At 40.9% G+C, this 18,771-nt stretch overlaps 2 protein-coding genes across 2 annotated transcripts; one reads left to right on the forward strand and one right to left on the reverse strand.

Annotated features, from left to right (window-relative positions):
- On the forward strand, positions 1-14,326 carry LOC116400499 (apolipoprotein B-100-like). Its single transcript, XM_031878368.1, has 26 exons — positions 1-137; positions 511-555; positions 839-951; positions 1,047-1,192; positions 1,342-1,489; positions 1,910-2,062; positions 2,356-2,480; positions 2,850-2,935; positions 3,047-3,497; positions 3,614-3,728; positions 3,823-3,969; positions 4,074-4,285; positions 4,414-4,633; positions 4,927-5,100; positions 5,192-5,395; positions 5,492-5,659; positions 5,907-6,112; positions 6,244-6,414; positions 6,639-6,769; positions 6,892-7,093; positions 7,248-7,420; positions 7,518-7,693; positions 7,792-7,907; positions 8,014-8,387; positions 8,555-12,921; positions 13,037-14,326. Exons 1-26 carry the CDS (start codon positions 83-85, stop codon positions 14,153-14,155), a joined length of 9,597 nt encoding a protein of 3,198 aa, XP_031734228.1. The 5' UTR covers positions 1-82; the 3' UTR covers positions 14,156-14,326.
- A 1,227-nt stretch (positions 14,327-15,553) lies between these two features.
- Positions 15,554-18,299, reverse strand: LOC116400501 (rho-related GTP-binding protein RhoB-like). Its single transcript, XM_031878375.1, has one exon. It carries the CDS (start codon positions 18,162-18,164, stop codon positions 17,574-17,576), a length of 591 nt encoding a protein of 196 aa, XP_031734235.1. The 5' UTR covers positions 18,165-18,299; the 3' UTR covers positions 15,554-17,573.
- Between the last annotated feature and the right edge of the window lie 472 nt (positions 18,300-18,771).

Raw genomic sequence — 18,771 nt, forward strand, 5'->3', positions numbered from 1 at the left:
ACCAAAGCACGAGAATTAGTCTTCACAGAAAGAGGAGGACTCTTTTTACCTTAAGGCCTTCGGGAGCTTTGCTAAGCCCATCATGGGGGGTACCAAGCTTTGCCTTTTGCTGCTGTTGGCCACATACACACTAGCCCGTAAGTATTTTGTTTTTATTATGAAGCTAATGGATATAGTATGCTATTTTAAGGGTGAATCTACTTTGGAGAAAAAAGTTAGTGTCTGTTTATTGCTTGGTTTTTAAAAAGAGCGGATGATTTCCTATTGTGATGCTTCTTCAATTGTTTGTAAAAAATACATACTAGAGTGTTAGGTAGTTCAGTTGTTTAAGTTGTGACGATACAAATACTTTTTAAATGACTAACACAAAACAAACAATTAATAATGATTTAATTGTATGTATAAATATTGATTTTATATCATTTAAGTATTCAATTTCTCATCTAAGTTTTAGAGCAGCTTGTGGCTTTTTAAAATGTCAAGAAAACACATTTTTTTCATCCTTTACAGAGCAAGATGTGGGAAGTGCTGAGGAACAATCTCCAGTTTGCCATTGTGAGTTGCCTTTTCAATCTTAACAACGTTATTATAAGATGTGATTTAACTTGTCAACTATTTTAGCGATGCCTGCAAATAATGTTTATACGCAACAAAAGTTCCATCTTTGAACCCTTGCTGATGAGCTCACCTGTCAGTAATCATTTATCTTGTTATCTTAGTGTTCAAGTAATTAAAAGTATATAAAGTCTGTGAATGTCTTATGCAAGTGTAAGAAGTTGTACAGTGTATTCAACATGAACGTTACAGAGCTCTAACTGATGTTTCAAAAATGTTTTAGTGGGAAAAAGATTCAAAAACTTCCGGCGGTATATGTACGACTACGAAGCTGAAACCTTTAACGGCGTGAACGGAGCCACCAAAGATAAGAGCGGCCCCAAAATCTCCTGCAAAGTATGTCACACAGCCCCGATCCCTATTGCAAACACTCTGTTGACCCTGATCAGAAACCATTAGTACAAAGAAAACCTGTTATTTCTGCTGCACAGGTTGAGGTTGAAGTGCCCCAGACCTGTAGCTTCATCCTCCGTACAACAGAATGCACTCTGAGCGAGATCGTTGGTATGGACGCAGAAGGGAACCCAGCGTATCGTCCTGCAGAGGGAGCTGATGTATTCAAAGCTGCTATGGCCAAGTAAGTTATGTTTCCAGCAAATATGTATATTCAGCTGTATTATTTAGTCCTAAAACTGAGGACTGCGTGATCGGAAAAAGATTGTAGAAATAAAAGAGAAGGATGGGCTAAATGGCAGGTTGTAAAGGATGATCTGTCCACGTCAACAGGAACTCCTTGAAGATTACAGTCGAAGGACAGACTGATGTCCGACTCTACTCGGGGGACGATGAGCCTGTCAACATCCTGAACATCAAGAGGGGAATCGTGTCTGCTCTCATCGTGCCAGCAATAGAAGAGGAGAAGAACAAAGAAATGGTAGCTCTCGTCACTGTTTTACAGCTTTATTTTTGTTTTGTCAGTATTTACAGCAGTTACCAATCAATTCAGGTCAGAGTCACCATGTAGAGATTGATTCTGATTGCGGTGAAGACTCATGCAAAGATAAACAAGTTACACAATAAGTAGATAAGCTGCCCCAGTCACAGGTGATAAATACACTTCTAGAACATGTTCTAACGATGACAATCTTCAGCTGCAGGTCAAAGTCCTAGACACGTTTATCTTGCTAATGGCCTCACCTGCTCTCATAATGGGGGGCAGTCTTTCAGATCAAGCATTAATCATATTCAGGGAGATTGCTTAAGGACAAAAAGCATGTTTACCACATTTTGCAACTTTGTTTTTTGAAATGTTTCCAACATCCTCAGTATTGATGATGACTCTCATTATTTTCAGTCCACCGTGCATGGAGTGTGCCCCACTGACTTCAGCGTCAACGCCAGAGAGGACATTGCCACCGATGTGACTGTCAGCAGGGATCTTTCCAAATGTTCAGCTTTCTTTGCCCCCAAGCAGGTCACCAGTCCCTTGGCCCTCATCACTGGCATGGTAACAGATTAAGCAACAACCTCATACTGGCGCTATCACAAACTAAAGCCAAGAGTTGTTTAGATTGAGTACAGGATTCAATAGCATAATATCAATTAAAAGAAGCTATGTACTCACAGTATAAATCCACTGATGGATTGCCATACAATGCCAGAAAAAATACAATAAAAGCAGCTCATGTGAAACTGAAAACAAAAACATCCTAAACACTTTCAACCTATTTTCTTCACTGTTTTCCAGCAGTCTGCTCTTCATCATAACATAACAAAACATTGTTGTCTTTCTACCATCAGAACTACCCTCTGTCCAAGATGATTGGCAGCACCCAGACTTGCAACTACAAGTTTGACAACCAGAAGAAGCACATGACCAGTGGAACCTGCGCAGAGAAACACATCTTCCTGCCCCTCTCCCACAAGTAAGTTGTAAAACAATAAAGAATGCACTAATTAATAGAGGAGTTTCACATTTACCAGTCTTTTAGACTTCAAAAGTGACCAATTTCTAGAATGGGCAGAGAGCCATACTTCCCACTTCTTGAGAGCAAAAATTGACAATGTTAATGTAGGTTTGTTTTATTATTTGTATAGAGTTTAGGACATTTCTTGACTTATATATGCTTTAGAAAAAGTGCTTTTAGTAAGTTTGTATAAATGTTGTTGTGCTGGATATAAACATTGTATTCTCCTAACTGGTATATATTTCCAAAACGTTCCAAACCAACAAATGTTTTTTTTGCCTATCGACCATAACCATTTCATGAAATTTTCTCATTTTCTACAAACAGTAATGAATATGGGATTTCTACTCTGGTGAAACAGACTGTGATTCTAAGAGAGATTGCCAAGATCAATGACAGAATCTTTGACACCGGTGAGTGTTTTGGTTTTAAAAATAGTCTATAAAATATCACAAAATGCTCAATGTGTCAATTTTGTCAAATTTGCTGCATTTTCTTATTGTTTGGGATATAAATCTCTGCAGATGGGACCAACTTCCACATGTTGGTCATGGATGTTGCTGATGACAAGTCTCCTGTGCAGACCAAGGATGCTGCCATCTCCACCATGCAGCAGCTGAACACCCTGTCACAGACCACGGAGGGCGAGGTCCGTGCCAGCCTCTTCAACAAGCTGGTGTCTGAGCTGCGTGGCCTGAAAGTTGACGTCTTGGGATCTGCTACCGTCGAAATGATGGAAATGTCCCAATTTCTGACATGGCAAGCTTTGACTCAGTGCGGCAGCCCAGAATGCACCAGCGCCATGCTGAAGATTCTCAGGACCTTTAACAATGCTTCTCTTGAGGTTGATGCTACTGTCTACGCCCTGGGAATGGTGGCTAACCCCTCCCGCCTCATGGTGAAGGACATGCTGGCAATGGCTCAGTACAAGCAGAGCAAACCCATCATGTATGCCCTGAGCAACGCAGTCAGGAAGTGAGTAAACTTACATAAGATCTTTTTTGAATCTGAAGAAAGTCATCCTCAATACTGTAGCAGTGAGTGGGGGTTTATATTGTAAATTAATCACTAATGTCTAACTTTGTCACTAGTCTGTACGTGGCTGGAGGCCTCACCCCCGAGATCACTGCTGTCTCTGAGTTCATGATGTCCCTCCTGGGCGCGGACTGCGCTGGAGAGAAAGAGATTACCTTCCTGACCTTGAGGGTAGGCTGTGAACACAGACCGCTTATGAACATAACTTTTTATGGCAACCTCCAATTCCAAGTTTTTTCTTATTGGCTTCTACTATTCCATCCAGGTTGTTGGTAACATGGGAAGGGCAATGGAGGCTGCTGACGCTGATATAAAGAACACCCTGCTGAAGTGCATGAGACAGCCTGCAACCACACTGTCTGTGCAGCTGGCTGCCATCCAGGCTTTCAGACGCATGTCACCGACAGATGAGGTAACTAACATCCCCCACCACAGGTGGACAATATCCTAGATTCCCAATTTTATAGTGTGGAGTTTCCACAATGACAAACACGTTACTGTTGTTTTTCTATCCAGGTTCGTTCTAACCTCCAGAGGGTCAGCCAGTACCCCAAGGGTGCTGTGCAGAAGCGTCTGGCAGCTTACCTCATCCTGATGAGGAATCCCCAGGACAGTGACATTCAGATGGTGAAGAAGCTGCTTACGCAGGAGCAGAACATGCAGGTCAAGGCCTTTGTGACATCCCATGTCTACAATATCATTTCCTCCACTGATTCAGAGACCCAGAAGTAAGAATAGAGCACCCTTTAACTGACAGCACAATCTATGCTTTCTTTAATGGAAGTACTGTGCTGATTTAACAACCCAACTTTTTATATTCAACTGATTTTTTTTATTTATTAAATTTTTAACCCAGGCTTGGTCAGAAGATAACGAATGCCCTGCAGGACACTGATGTCACCACACACAGCGACTACACCACAAAGTCTCGCAACTACAAGCTGGGCCTGGCACAAAAGAGCATGCAGGCTGACATCCTGGGCAACATTGTCTTTGATCCCAGTAGCCAATTGCCAAGGGAGGTGTTGCTGGAAACTACATTGAAAGTGTTTGGTTATGACATAGATCTTTGGGAGGTATGTAATAGGCCTACTGTAGGTCATAATAATCAGTAATTTATTGCTGTTTCAAATTTTTGCTTTACACTTCCTGAAAAAACTAGCAGCAGAAGACTACATTCATAGGTGTCTTCTTGTTATTATTACTGTTATTTGTTCTGCTGCACAGTCAATTTGGCCAGCCCTACCCATCTGCCCCAGAAGTGAAAGCTAACTAGCATTTGTAAATTAATTATTTGGCCCAGATTCAGACTGTATCACCCTAAACCCCACACTGTTTTTTTAATATAATTGTTTTGTGTTTCTAATAGTTTGGCATGGATGGAAGGGGCTTTGAGCCAACCATTGATGCTTTGTTTGGAAAGAACGGGTTCTTCCCTGACACTTTGGCCAAGACTTTGTACTGGACTTTAAACAAGATACCACCAAAGATGAAAGAGGAACTAGAGAAATGGGTGTCTCCCCAGGGCACAGAAGGACGAAAGGTAGATCCTGTGTGTTGTTATTTATGTTAAACACAGTCTGAGTTATTATCATTTCCACTGATACCAACACAACTAATACAACTTTTTGTAGATTCCTGAAAATCTTGTGAGAGAAGTTGTTCGCAATTTCAACAAGCTGGTAAAGGATCTGCAGAGTCAAGATTCTCCAGAGGCCATGGCCTACCTGAAGATCATGGAAACTGAGCTTGGCTACATCAAGGGCAGCGATCTGAAGTTTATGGCTGATAACGCAATGATGTATGCAGACATTTTGATGAAGATTATTCCTACAAAGGTACTGTTCTGTACTCCTGTTATACACTTAATGTATTGCCTGTCTTTTTCTTTACCACAGTGAGAGAAAATTCAAATTGACCTTGTTTTTTATCAGGTTGTGGCTAATCTGATGTCAAGCACTGACAATGAGATCTTTGCCCATTACATCTTTATGGACAACAAAGTAATCATGCCAACAGCATCTGGCCTGCCTCTGACATTTGCTTTGTCTGGTACCTTCGCCCCTGGAGCAAAGGGAGGCCTTCGCATGGCTCCAAACATGGTACATTTTCCATCTTTTGTCCTCAATCTACCATCAGTGCTCAACTAAAGTGTTATCATTATGCTTTTGCTGTTTTATTGATGTACTTCTTTAAATGTCCTGCAAAAATATTACAATAATAATGATTAAATATATGTAGTAGTAGTATAATAGATTGTAGTTGTATTATAGTAGCACTGTCATTTTATATATTCTCATGACTCTGCAACCTCTTTAATTTCATGTGATCTATTTTTGTTTTTCACAGAAGGAGCTGCTGTTCTCACCCTCTGTTGGAGTTGAGTTTGTGACTAAGATGGGAGTCCATGTCCCTGAATTTGTTGTGTCCGCTGTTGAGATGCACACCAACATGTACCACGAGAGCACACTGAATGCCAAGATCACCATGGAGCAGAACCAGGTCAAGCTTTCCATACCCGCCCCACAGGGCACCACAAAGCTCTTGAGCATCAGGTAACAAATAACACAAAATATATTCATAAATTATATTTCATAAATGAAAAGTGATTTAGTAGTAGATAGGCAATATTTGATACAGAATGTTGAAGATGGAAACTGATATTGCTGTTTTTTCTTTGAAAAAGCAATAAAGTGCTGATTGTGGGTGCTGGTCAAGCTGCAGTCATCACAAACACAGAGGGTGAAGCAAGCTGCAGACCCCTTTTCTCTGGAGTCAGATACTGCACCCAAACATCCCGTGCCAGCACTGGAGATAATACTGCTGTTCCATACTTCCCCTTGAATGGAGAGACTAAGTAAGTTGTTCTTTGAAGAATCTGTGATTATTTTGTTAATTTTAATATCAATGGTTGCAACATACTGATTGATTATCATGTCACAAGGAAATGGTAATTTAATTGTGTCTCACCTCTGTTTAGCAGAAGTAGTCAAAGTTTGATTCACAAATGTGTTTTTTTTAGACACACAGCACAATATCATGGAAGATTTAACTTTTTAAGTGTAACTCTTTTCAACCTAGGTTTACTGTGGACTTCGAGCCTTCTGAAGAGGTGTCTGAGTACACAGCCACCATCGCCTACAAACTCCTCAGCGAAGGAAAGGACGGCCACCAGATGGTTGATTCTTTGAAGTTGGCTCTGAGAGCTGAGGGTATGAGCATCTTTTTTGGAAAACCATTATAATACGTTTTTCTATGTGCCATAATATCTTCCTTTTTCATTTTTATAGGGTTACATACATGAGTGATCAAGTTATACTTTTGCACACTTTAGGTTCTCAGCCTACCGAGGCTACCGCCACCATGAAGTACAACAGGAACAGGAATGTCTTCACCACCCAAATTCAGGTTCCTGACATTGATGTTGAGGCCGGCGTTAAGATTGGCATGACCGACAGCAGTGCCAAAGGCAAATCCATTACCCTCGAGATCACCAACAAGAATGTGCCCCAGCTCTCTCTGATTGGCCGTGCTAAGTGAGTCAACCCAGCTAAAAGCTATGTTTAACACACTGTCAATACATAATATATCTGAGAGCTATGTACTGTCACATGCCCATGTCCACAATAATGCAACAGCATTTTTATATAGAGGCCTTGACTTAATATTCTTTTTCTCCATTAATCACAGGCTTCAGGCCATGACTGATGGCATGCTGCAGGTTCAGCTGTTAGTCCCCTCACTCAAGACTGATGCCGCCATCACTGCTACCATGAGCAAAGCTGATGGACTCACCATGGAGATCAAAAGTGATGTCAAACTCCCAGAGACCTCCTCCATTCAGGCAGTCACATTCAAATATGGTATGTCTGCTCAAGAAAATACTACTAATGGACTTTAGAGATTTATAATTTTGGGCATTTGTCTCAAAAGTAAAATGCTAAATGCTTTGTATCTTAGGTGAAGACCAGGCTGAGATTCAGCTGATGTCCAACATGAATGCTGATACTAAGATCCTGGTGCCTTACACTGAAGCCCTTCAGGCTTGGCTCAGGCAGTTGACGGATGATGTCATGGACCAGCAGGTTGTCAAGACAGACATGAAACTGCGCCATGTCTTCAACAAGGCAGTTGAGGTGAAAAGAATATAATCAATACAATTATTTATCAGACCTTGACTTAGTTCTAGTTCTTCCAGACTAAAGCATGAGAAATGTGGTGCTTTTTCCCTCAGGCCAGCGATATCTGGATGGACAAGATCTCAGCTGATGTTCCCTACGTTGAGACTCTGAGGAACAGAATTGCAAGTGTGGAAATGCCCTCCATGCCTGAAAACCTATTCATGAACATGTAAGTAAACCCCATATCTGATGATAAATATCATTATTTACTCACCAGTTGAATGTATATTTTAAATTACATAATAACAAATGCTCTGCTTTAATCCTTTCACCAGTGATAGCACATTCAAATACCAGTTCAACCAGGACCGTTTGACCATCACTGTCCCTCTACCTCTTGGAGGCAAATCATCTGAGGAGCTAAGGATACCTCCAATGGTCAACTCCCCACACATCTCAATGCCTCAGCTGGGCATGGAGGTTGCCTCACAAGAGATCCAAATCCCCACTTTTACCATCCCCTCTGAATATGATCTCACCCTGCCTCTGATGGGAATGGTGGAGGCATCTGCCAAGGTCTACAGCAACTATTATAACTGGGAGGCAACTGTGTCTGCTGGTAACAACACTGCAGAGTCTCCTAGCTACTTGGCAAAGTTCAGCGTCATGGCTGACAGTCCAATCAAGCTTCTCTCCTTCTCAACGGAAGGTAATTTAATCATTTTTTTGTCTTTAATTAAAAGAATTACACATTTGTTATTTAACTTTAGAGAAATAAAATAAGCATTACCATTAATATTAATATTTATTTTAATTTTATTAAATTAATACTCAATACTTAATGCTTAATATTTTACTGTTTTATCTGTTTTACAGGAGCTACAACAATCAAAGACACAGCAGAGAAGACGATTAAATTCACCATTGATGGTTCCCTGAACCATATGCTAATGAACACAGGTTTTAATGTGTTGGAAACCTTTGCTGTCACAGACAATGTAATGTCAACTGGAAGGTATAACATCTATGCCGTCGCCCCTGTGGGCCTGGAGACATCGCTGACTATTACCACCCAGGTCACCCTAGATTCAAACATGCTCTCTGGAGATATCAACACAGATGGAAGTGTGTCTGTTGGATCCATGACTGCTAGCACCACTTATCTCCACACATTCTCTGTTGAGCCAGCAAAGAAAGAAGCTAAATTGGAGAGTACACTGAGGGTGAACTCTGAAATCCTGAAGGTTGCCAACCAGATCAAGGCATCATATGCAAATGAGGAACTTATGATTGAGTCTAACACCAACATCAACACTAACCCCATCAAGCACACCACCAAAATGAGCCTTAGCTACAAAGATGTCAAGCTTACCATCCACTCTGACTCTGTGACCAAGGCTGATGAGCGAATGCTTCGTAGCCAAATGGAGTTCTCTGCCTCTGATGGACAGGCCAGCCTCAGGATAGAGAATCAAGCTGATGACACAGTGAACCGTGTCTACTCTTTGCTCACTGGGTCCATGAACCCCTCCGGCCTGGAGATCAATGCTGATGCTTCTTTGAATGTCTTCTCAAGCCTTGCCTCTCACAAGGCAACCTTGGCCCTGAACATGAATGGCCTGACCACCAGCTGTACAACAACTGCTCAGCACAGCCCAATGACCTTCGAGAATGTTTTCCATGGCGGAGTTGACACCGCTGGTGCCACCGTGTCTCTCACCACTAAGGGAGCCATTAAAGAGAACAAAGCTGAGCTCAGTGTTGAGGGAAAGATTGCAAGCACAGACGTGTATCTCAACGGCATCCTTAAGGGTAACCTCTTTGACATCAACACCAGGAACAGACTGAACCTCAGACTGAATGAAGATGGCTTGATCCTCTCCAACAACATAGTTGGATCTCTCAATGAGATAAGGACCGAAAATACCAACTCATTGTCTCTTACGCTGAGATCTTTCATGCTTCGCTCCAAGACTGACAACTTCCTTAACGAGAGGAACTCCTACATGCATGACATCGCAGTTAACATGGAGCGTTTTACTGCCTCAGTTAATGTAAAGAATGACCTGAAGATCATGGAGATCAACTTTGTGAATGATGCCCTGTTCACGGCAGAGCCCTACAACATGGAACTGACTGGAACAATGATGGGAGTCTTTTCAGAGGAAGAGCTCAAGCACACTTATGAAGTCAAGTTTGTTGATATGGTCTTTTCTACAAAGTGCAATACCAATGGTAAACTCCTGGGAGCTCAAATGACACATACCACTGATATGGAAGTTGCTGGTCTGACCATGAAATTCAACAATGTGGCTAACTTCAACTCACCAGTTCTTCGCATGGACAGTACAGTCAAAACTGTTGTTGCACCCTTCATTCTGAACATTGATGCCATTTTCAACTCAAATGGTGCAGTGTATCTCTATGGTGAGCAGAGTGGCGACCTGTACAGCAAATTCCTCCTAAAGGCAGAACCCCTGCTGTTCACACATTCATTTGAGCACAGAGCCTCAACCACCCATCAACTGGATGCCGGATACCTTATAAACACCAATATGGACAACAAATTCAACAGCATGCTGAGCCTCCAAGAACAAAGTGTCACACTGAAGATGGCATCCACAGTAAACAAGCACACTTTCGACCAAGAAATGAGTGCCTATAACAATGCAGAGAGAATGGGTATTGAGATGTCAGGAGCTGTTTCAACTCCTCTCTTCAGTGAGGTCAATGAAGATTACGCCATCTCTGGATTTATGAAATATGACAAGAACAGTGACAGCCACTTTGTCCAGATCCCATTCATTGAGCATCTGCCTGAAGTTATTGAAAACATTAAGACCACAATGATGAGGCTGATGGACCAAAGTATTGTAATGCTGAAAGACATCAACACCAAGTATGAGCTCAGTGCCAAATTGCAGAACAAAGTGTCAGAACTGAAGGATGTTATTGATAGCTTTGACTTCAAAGTCTTTGTCCAAGACCTGACAAAGTTTATCAACTCTATGGAAAATGTCATGACCAACCTGAAAGCCAAGTTCCCAACTGACAAAGTCATGAATGTGCTGAAATCAATGAAGGATGCTATTATGGCTTGGATCAAGAAGCATAACATTGCTAACAACTTCAGTGTAACTTGTGCCAAAATAGAGGAGATCCTCTCCAGCTATGACGTTGAGAAGATGATTGGGGCCATGATGGATGAGGTTGTTAAAATTATGAAACAGTATCATGTGAGGGAAAAGATGCAGGCTGCTGTTGCTGCTCTCAAGTCAATTGACATCGAGCCTTTGGTCAAAAGAGTTATGGCACCTGTTCAGGAGCTTGTGAATGAGCTCTATTCCTTTAACTTCAAACAGCTGATTGATGACATGAGTGACTATTTCATGAGGATGGTCCAGAATATTAAATCTTTTGATTATGACACATTCACCATAGAGTTGAAAGAGAAAGTTGCAGATATGAGCAAGATTCCCTGTTTTGGAAAACTCTATGGAGAGTTCAGAGTTACCTCCCCTCACTACACACTCAGGACCACTGCTGACCTTGAGAATACCACAACTACATCAGTCACACCAGATTTCAAAATCAACCTTAACTCAAAGGCTTCATCTACTTTGAAAGTTCTTGACTTCACACTGGATGCCAGTGCTCATTTGGCTGCGCCCAAGATGAGTCGCTTGTCCATCTCTGAGAACATCAAAGTTGACCAGTCATGTTTCACACTTGACCACAAGGGAACAATGACTCTCTATGGCATGTCAGCTAAAGCTTCTGCTGAAACTACTGCAAAAGCTAACTCTGAGTTATATGTTGCCGAGCTTGTCAACAATGCATTCTTTGCCCTTGAAGATGGAGTTTCTGCCACTGTGGAGACTAGCTACAAACATGACGTCAATATGCCATCCCTCAACATCTTCAGTGAAACATCAATCAATCAAAAGAACGTCCTCCAGCTTAATGCTGGCACTGCCAGTCTGAAAATTACCAATCTCGTCAATGGAAAATATGCAGTTAAGGACTTTTCGGATGAGGCAACCCACAAGAGTGACATGGAGGTGGTGATGGATCTTCACACAGCCAAAGTGACTTTCACTGGAGCAACAGGGAGCAGTCACTTCAAAATGAATCAAAATGTGGTTGCTGAAATCTGCATTTTCCGCCATGTAATTATTGATGCCAAGTTTGAGACAGAAACACCTTTCATGAAGGGCAGTGTAGCAGATGTCAAATTCCAGGCTAATGCTGGAGACATGAAAATTAATTTCTCTGCCTCTCACGGTGCAGAGCTAGTTGGACAGGTTGAGGGAACTCTCTCAAACTCTGTACTTGCTTTGGTCACACCTAGTGGTCTTATGTTTGACACCAAGAATAAGGGAAATGTCAAGGTTGCCCTTCCATTCAAGCTGTCTGGAAAGATGGATCTCCAGGATGACGTCTCTTTGATCCTGAACTCTGAAGTGCAGCAGGCTAGTTGGACAGGTCTGGCTAGATTCAACCAGTACAAATACTCCCATTACTTCACCATGGATAATGGTGAAGAAATTAACATATTTTCCCAGATCAATGGAGAAGCTAATCTGGATGTACTAAAGGAGCCTATCACCATTCCTGAAATAACTGTGCCATTTGTTGGCATGAAGACACCAAGAGTCAAAGACTACTCTCTGTGGGAAGACACTGGCCTGAGCAATCTCCTGACCACAACTCAGCAGACATTTGACATGAACTCCAAGCTGAAGTACATGAAGAGCCCCAAAATTCAGAGCATCAGGATTCCAGTACTGGGTGATCTGACCTACGAGTTCTCCATGAAAACTGCAATGGTCACACTCAAAACTGATGCTAGCATCCTTAACCAGGACAGCATCATCATCAAACTGGATGCTTCCTCAACCTCTGAATTTGAGGTTCTGACTGGAAAGATTGAGGGCCACACCAACATGAACACGGTCGGCGGATTTAAAATGGCCTCTGTCCTGTCTGTGAAACATCCAATGCTTGAGGGAAACCATGACAGCACCATCATCTTAAGCTATGAAGTTGTGGATACCTCCATCACCAATTCAGCCAAAGTCAATCTACCTGTCCTGAGTATGGAAATGTATCAGCAGATTATTGGAAATTCAGAGGAAGGCATTGTTGTGTCTATGTCCACTCCATCTGCAGGTCTCATTGCACTTCAAATGCAGACTAAGCGCCCAGCACAAGTGAAAGCAAGACTCTATGGTCGCTACCCGGTAAGATAAGTTTTGTTTACTTGTTTGCTTACTAATAACCTTTGATTGTAATTTCAATTTGAATGGTGTATTTATATTTCAGTAATATTTGTTTCATGTTTACTATCCCACACAGTCTGAACCAACAAATGACATTGATGTCTTGGGTCTGAAGCTGTCTGTGATGAACTCTGAGAAGCTAAACCTTCAGACAACCTGGAACATGGAGATGCCATATGAGATGATGCTGGGACTGAAGAAACACGTGCCCACAGTCATGGAAATGGTGTCTGATCCTGCTGTCAAGACATACAACACAATCTACAGACATGCTAGAAGCCTTGAGGGTTCTTTTGAACAGGCTAGAGATCAGGGTAAAGTGATGTTCACGAGGACTGTTGACAACTTTGCAGCAGTAATTCCTTCAAATTGTATGACAACTGTCACAGAGAAGACCATTTTGATCCTCAAAGAATACCAAAAGAAAGTTGAAATTGTCCTCAATGCTGTTGTTAAATTTCTGAGAGAGACCAAGTTCCAGCTTCCTGGGTATGAACAGAAGCTGTCTGGGCTTGAGGTCTACCAGAAATATAGTGCTTTTATTGCCGATGTATCTGAAGAGGCTGTTCAAAAGGTTCCAGAGTATATTGCCTCCACGTTTACAGCAGTCCTTGATTTTGTCCAAGCCATTGAGTTCACCCTCCCTGGCTCAAACAACGTTGTCAGCGGAAGAGAAATTCTTGAAGACTTGTTTGTAGCTTTGAGGAAAATTCAGGAACAAGTGGTTGTGATTGTTAGGAAAGTGGGGGAAATCCAGCTAGAAGATGTCATTAATAAATTATCTGCATTTGTGCAGTTTACCACTGAACAGAGCGAGAGGTTTCTCCAAACCCTTAAATCTCAGAACGTAGAGACGCTCTCCACCTTTGTGACTGATGTATACAATGACGCCATCAACTCTCGTGTCCTGGCTGATGTTGCCAAGCAGGTTGAAAAGGCCCACAAAATTGTTGTAGAATATTTAAACGCTGTGAAAGCTAAGCTCCAGAATATTTTGGCTGACATCTCTTTTGAACAACTTCAAGCTGACATCGTGTCCTGGATTGACTTATTGGTGAAACGTGTGAATGCTATCCACAACAATGTCATAAAGACTCTTAAGGAAAAAAGCAAAAGTGTTGAACAATTTGTGAGAATAGGTGACAGACAGATGGAGATTGACATTCCTATCCCATTTGTTGCCAAATTTAACTAACCGACTGTAGATAACCAGGATATACTATGTTTGTATTGACTGTGTCTGTTGTGTAACAATGATGCATGTTTAATTTCACTCCCAGTTGTTCTGGTCCTACTGTGCTCCCTTTGTGTCTTGTACTATTTAAAAACATGTATGTCTCCTTCAATAAAGACAGTTTTTACTGCATACTGTACATCTCTGTGCATTTATTGTATATAATTTAACATAAATTACTAAAAATCAAACTTCTTGGCATGCCTTTAAAATTAAATGGAAGAGAAGGTACTATAATATGATTTTTATATGCTGGTAAAATTGTCTTTAGATTTAATATTCCTCCCGATATATAAATTAGCATTTTCCTGACATGAAGCACTGAAGTTTGAGTCAAAGTTGCTTCCCTAAATCTGACAAATATATAGTTACTCATTAAAAAACTACATACTGAATACAGTTACAATATCATTTTAAAAAACTCACCCTACACCGCTGCAACATGCCCATACGTAAGTCGTTTGTATCCTCATGTCTAAATTTAGCAGATACACAAATAGCTTGTGTGACACAAGCTCTCTTGTCATAAAACTGTGAGAATAAGTGAGTCAGTTTGAGTCTTAAAATGGACTCACCCTTTGAAATGTAAAAATTTTTCTTTTCAATAATGGCTATTGGCTATGTGTAATCATAAGCAGTGTTATCCAGATAATTTACTTAAGCAGAAGTAGCAATAAAACAGTATACAAATACTCCATAGCAGATACTTTTAAAAATCATATGTAAAAGTATTTTCAGCTAAATTTATGTAAAGTATAAAAAGGAAAATAACTCATAATACAGGAAAATAAAGCCTTAATGTAATGTTATATTGTACTTTAAAAACTGTACTTAATAAAATATTTAGTTACTTTCCACCACTGGTCATATAACCCATATTGAACTTATGGGTAAATATATCCTACTAAAAACAGAAAGAAAATCACAAATGCAATGGAAGACTCACAGAATATTGTGAGAGTTTATATAATTGTCAATATATATATACATAATCTTTGAGGTATGTTGAACCTTATACCAGCTGCAACACCACATTAAGTATTTGTCTTTAATGTGAGAAAATGAGGCAAAAGCAGATACGTAGAGGTGGTGACACACAATGATTTATTTTATTGACTTTCCCCAAACAGTACCATTTGTTTTCTTACATTCTGTATTGTTTTACCTCACAAAAAAAAATGCATTGTTCCATTCAAACCTGGAAATTATGTAATTACATTAACATATCTTACAAACAAATGTGTTTGGCACATTTTCCTTCATAATTGTATTCTTCAAAGTATAACAAAGAAAAAGATGCTCGGTCTGATCTGGGAATGATAACCTAAATCAGAGGCACATGAGGGGGGCCAGTGTGGGAAAATTAACCAGTCTAGCACAATGCATTCCTGTCCTGTAAGTCAGCAAAAAGCCCAGCAACAGAAGGCAGGGAGGAATGTGACTTTTACATCATTGTAACCAGTTGGATTTTTAAAAGATAACTCTTATTTAACTCCAATTTATTTTATAGTTATTCAATGAACTACAGCAAAATGACATGTTTAAAGAGAAATTGAAGAATAACTCGCATAGTAAATCCACCAGGGTTTTTACCTTAGATTCCCAGTGTTGCAACACCCTCTGCAACTGATGTCCATAGCTGTCATTTGAACAAGCACTCCCACCATTGTGTAAAAGACAACAGCAACACAACCCTGCTTGTGGAAACACAGATCAAACATGAGCTCATGACACAAATGTGGAAAATAAGCTCAAATACATTGATTTCTGTTGCCAACTTCAAAGCTCCAACAATATTTTTGACTAAATAAATTTGAGGTACGTTCCATGGTCATAATGGAAGACATTAAGGTGGAAAGTTTCTATTTTTTGTGTTTGTCAATCAATCATAGTTCAGCTGTAAACAAACTTTTAACATCTTCAGAAAAAAACAAAAATCTATATTTTACAATTTACATTTATTCCTCATCTAGTATTTTAGTCAAAGGGATACCCTTTTGTTTATGTTTGTGTAAATATTAGTCAACTGTGGTTTTAATTACATAACATCAACATTTTAAATAGCCACACGTTCTCACAATTCCATTGTGTTCCTGGCTCATAGAGCTCTGACACAGCCTTCTTTTCATGACACTATCTAAGAAAAAGCATTTCGCTGAGCAAAGCACTCACATGCTTAACCGTCTCACGTGCTTCCCTTAGAAATATCACCACCATAACTGTAAACGAAGCAGTAGCTTAATAGAAAACAGGTCTTTGAAGTCTACGAGACTGATGAGACATGCCAGCCTTTAGAGACAGCTAGATCGGATTTAAAAGTTAAGAAACATGGTGAGATATGTGCTTCAAATGGTGAGCTGTAATGACAAAGCATCATTTGCTCGCTGTACTATTTACAGGCTACAATGTATTTTCACTATAATTGTTTTGTAATCCATGATCAAAAAGCATCTCTTTTTATGAATGTCCTCATAAATTGAGTCATTGTAGCCACCAGCAACGCATACAATTTGGGGTAGACGCATGTTTAGCAAACTAGTAATTGTACATTTAACAAAACATCTATATAAAAACTTGCTAAACCATACTGTCAAATGTAACTCAGACCTAGAGTGGTATTTGGCCTGTTGCAAAAAATAAATAAAAATACTAGCATCAGGCTATAGACATGTAATACCGTGGAGTCCAAAACATACTTTTCGGATGTGGTTCCAACTCACACCTGATTTGTTTAACTGTAAACTGAAGCTATGTCTTTATTCATGGGTAAAACATCAGAAGAAACGCCATAGAACATTGTTGCGCTGATTTGAACTAAGGGTTAGAAAGTTCAAAACTTTCTGTGAATTGCTGTAGTGTCGAACAGTAATTCTGCTGTGCAATTTCACAAACTAAATATTCATTGTTACAATACAAAGTGGACATAAACGAGTGCAATATTTGCTTATTACAAAGTAGGCTGAAACCTTGGCAGTAAGGAAGTGGCCTATGCAAACACTTGAAACACAAAAAGTGAGCAATTTAAACCGAGGCCCAAAAGCAGGCCTTGAGAAAGGACATGTCCACATTAGACAGGGGGAAATAAGGCGTCCGCTGACATGAAGTTTGTCCTTTTTACCCCTCCACCTGTCATACTGGGATCATGTGACCCGCAAAGAACATGCTTTAATCAGTGCATTTCTCACACACACACAGATTTTAGATTATCACCGAGTGTGTTAAAAACAACTTGTTTTCAGTCATTCGTTTTGGCTGAACCAAGGTCGTCTGATTACAAGGGAGTAACCAAACCATGGCCACTGCCCGTACATGTTCAGACACGGATCCCAGCGGTGGAAGCGTCTTGTCTGCGCGTCACAGTTCTCCAGACAGCGTCGATTCACATCAAAACACAGCATTTGAGACAACTTTCTGATGGTATTTTCCGTTTTTGTAAAGATGCCCGTGTTGCAGTTTCGAATACCTCCCAGATCCCCTCCTTGGTTTTGGCAGCGCACTCCAAATAGTCATATGCGCCAATGCGCGTGGCCATGGCCCGGCCGTCCTCTGCCTTCACTGGCTCTAGCTTCAACCGGGACAGCTCGTTCTTTACGTTCTCGTCGTTGCGGAGATCCTTCTTGTTGGCCACTAATATAATAGGTACATTGGGACAAAAATGTTTGACTTCGGGGACCCACTTTTCGGGGATGTTTTCCAACGAGTCCGGGCTGTCCACGGAGAAGCACATCAGAATGACATCAGTGTCCGGATAGGAGAGGGGCCGCAGCCGGTCGTAGTCCTCCTGCCCAGCTGTGTCCCACAAAGCTAGCTGGACTTGCTTGTTTTCCACCTCGATGTCCGCCACGTATGTCTCAAACACAGTCGGAACATACACCTCGGGAAACTCGTCTTTGCTGAATACGATCAATAGACATGTTTTCCCACACGCGCCGTCCCCCACCACGACTAGTTTCTTCCGGATGTCTGCCATTACTGCCTTTCTTTCTACCTCTCGCTTGAATGTGGCATCCAAAAACACAGACACTCTCGGGGCGTCCACTCCCTCTGCTGTTAAACTCTAAATGAGACGTGTCCCATAAGCCGCTCCCGTCTAGCAACTCCAGAACATTTACCAGCAACCACTGCAATCTCTTTATAAAGCATAGGGTGGTTTCCTAAATTTAGCAATCCAATCAGAAATAAGGAGGTGAGATCACAGTTTGAAAAGGAAGAGGTGATTGGATCTCATCGAGTTTCCTTATGTAGAGGAGGGTCATGGACCACGAGGACCCATCCGATCCGGGATCAGCCAAAATCAAGCAAGTCTAACTGCATGATGATGTTTTGCGCGACGATTGTGCGTAATTCTCCGAAAATGGGACTTCTGTTATATCGTGGCTTCTCGTCACGAAATGATTTCCCATATTTGAAATATTGTTTTAACTGTTAATACTCATCATTGTCCTCCGCATTGAATTAACTAGTATTAAATAATCTTTCATTCACTAAGACTTGATATCCAGCAGCAATATGAGCGCCTTTTAGGGGAAATGCTTATTCTTAAAATGTTGTATTACAGGTTGCAAAGCACATTAAAC

This window comes from Anarrhichthys ocellatus, unplaced genomic scaffold, assembly GCF_004355925.1.
Source record: "Anarrhichthys ocellatus isolate YVR2014 unplaced genomic scaffold, GSC_Weel_1.0 scaffold175, whole genome shotgun sequence".
Taxonomy (NCBI): domain Eukaryota; kingdom Metazoa; phylum Chordata; class Actinopteri; order Perciformes; family Anarhichadidae; genus Anarrhichthys; species Anarrhichthys ocellatus.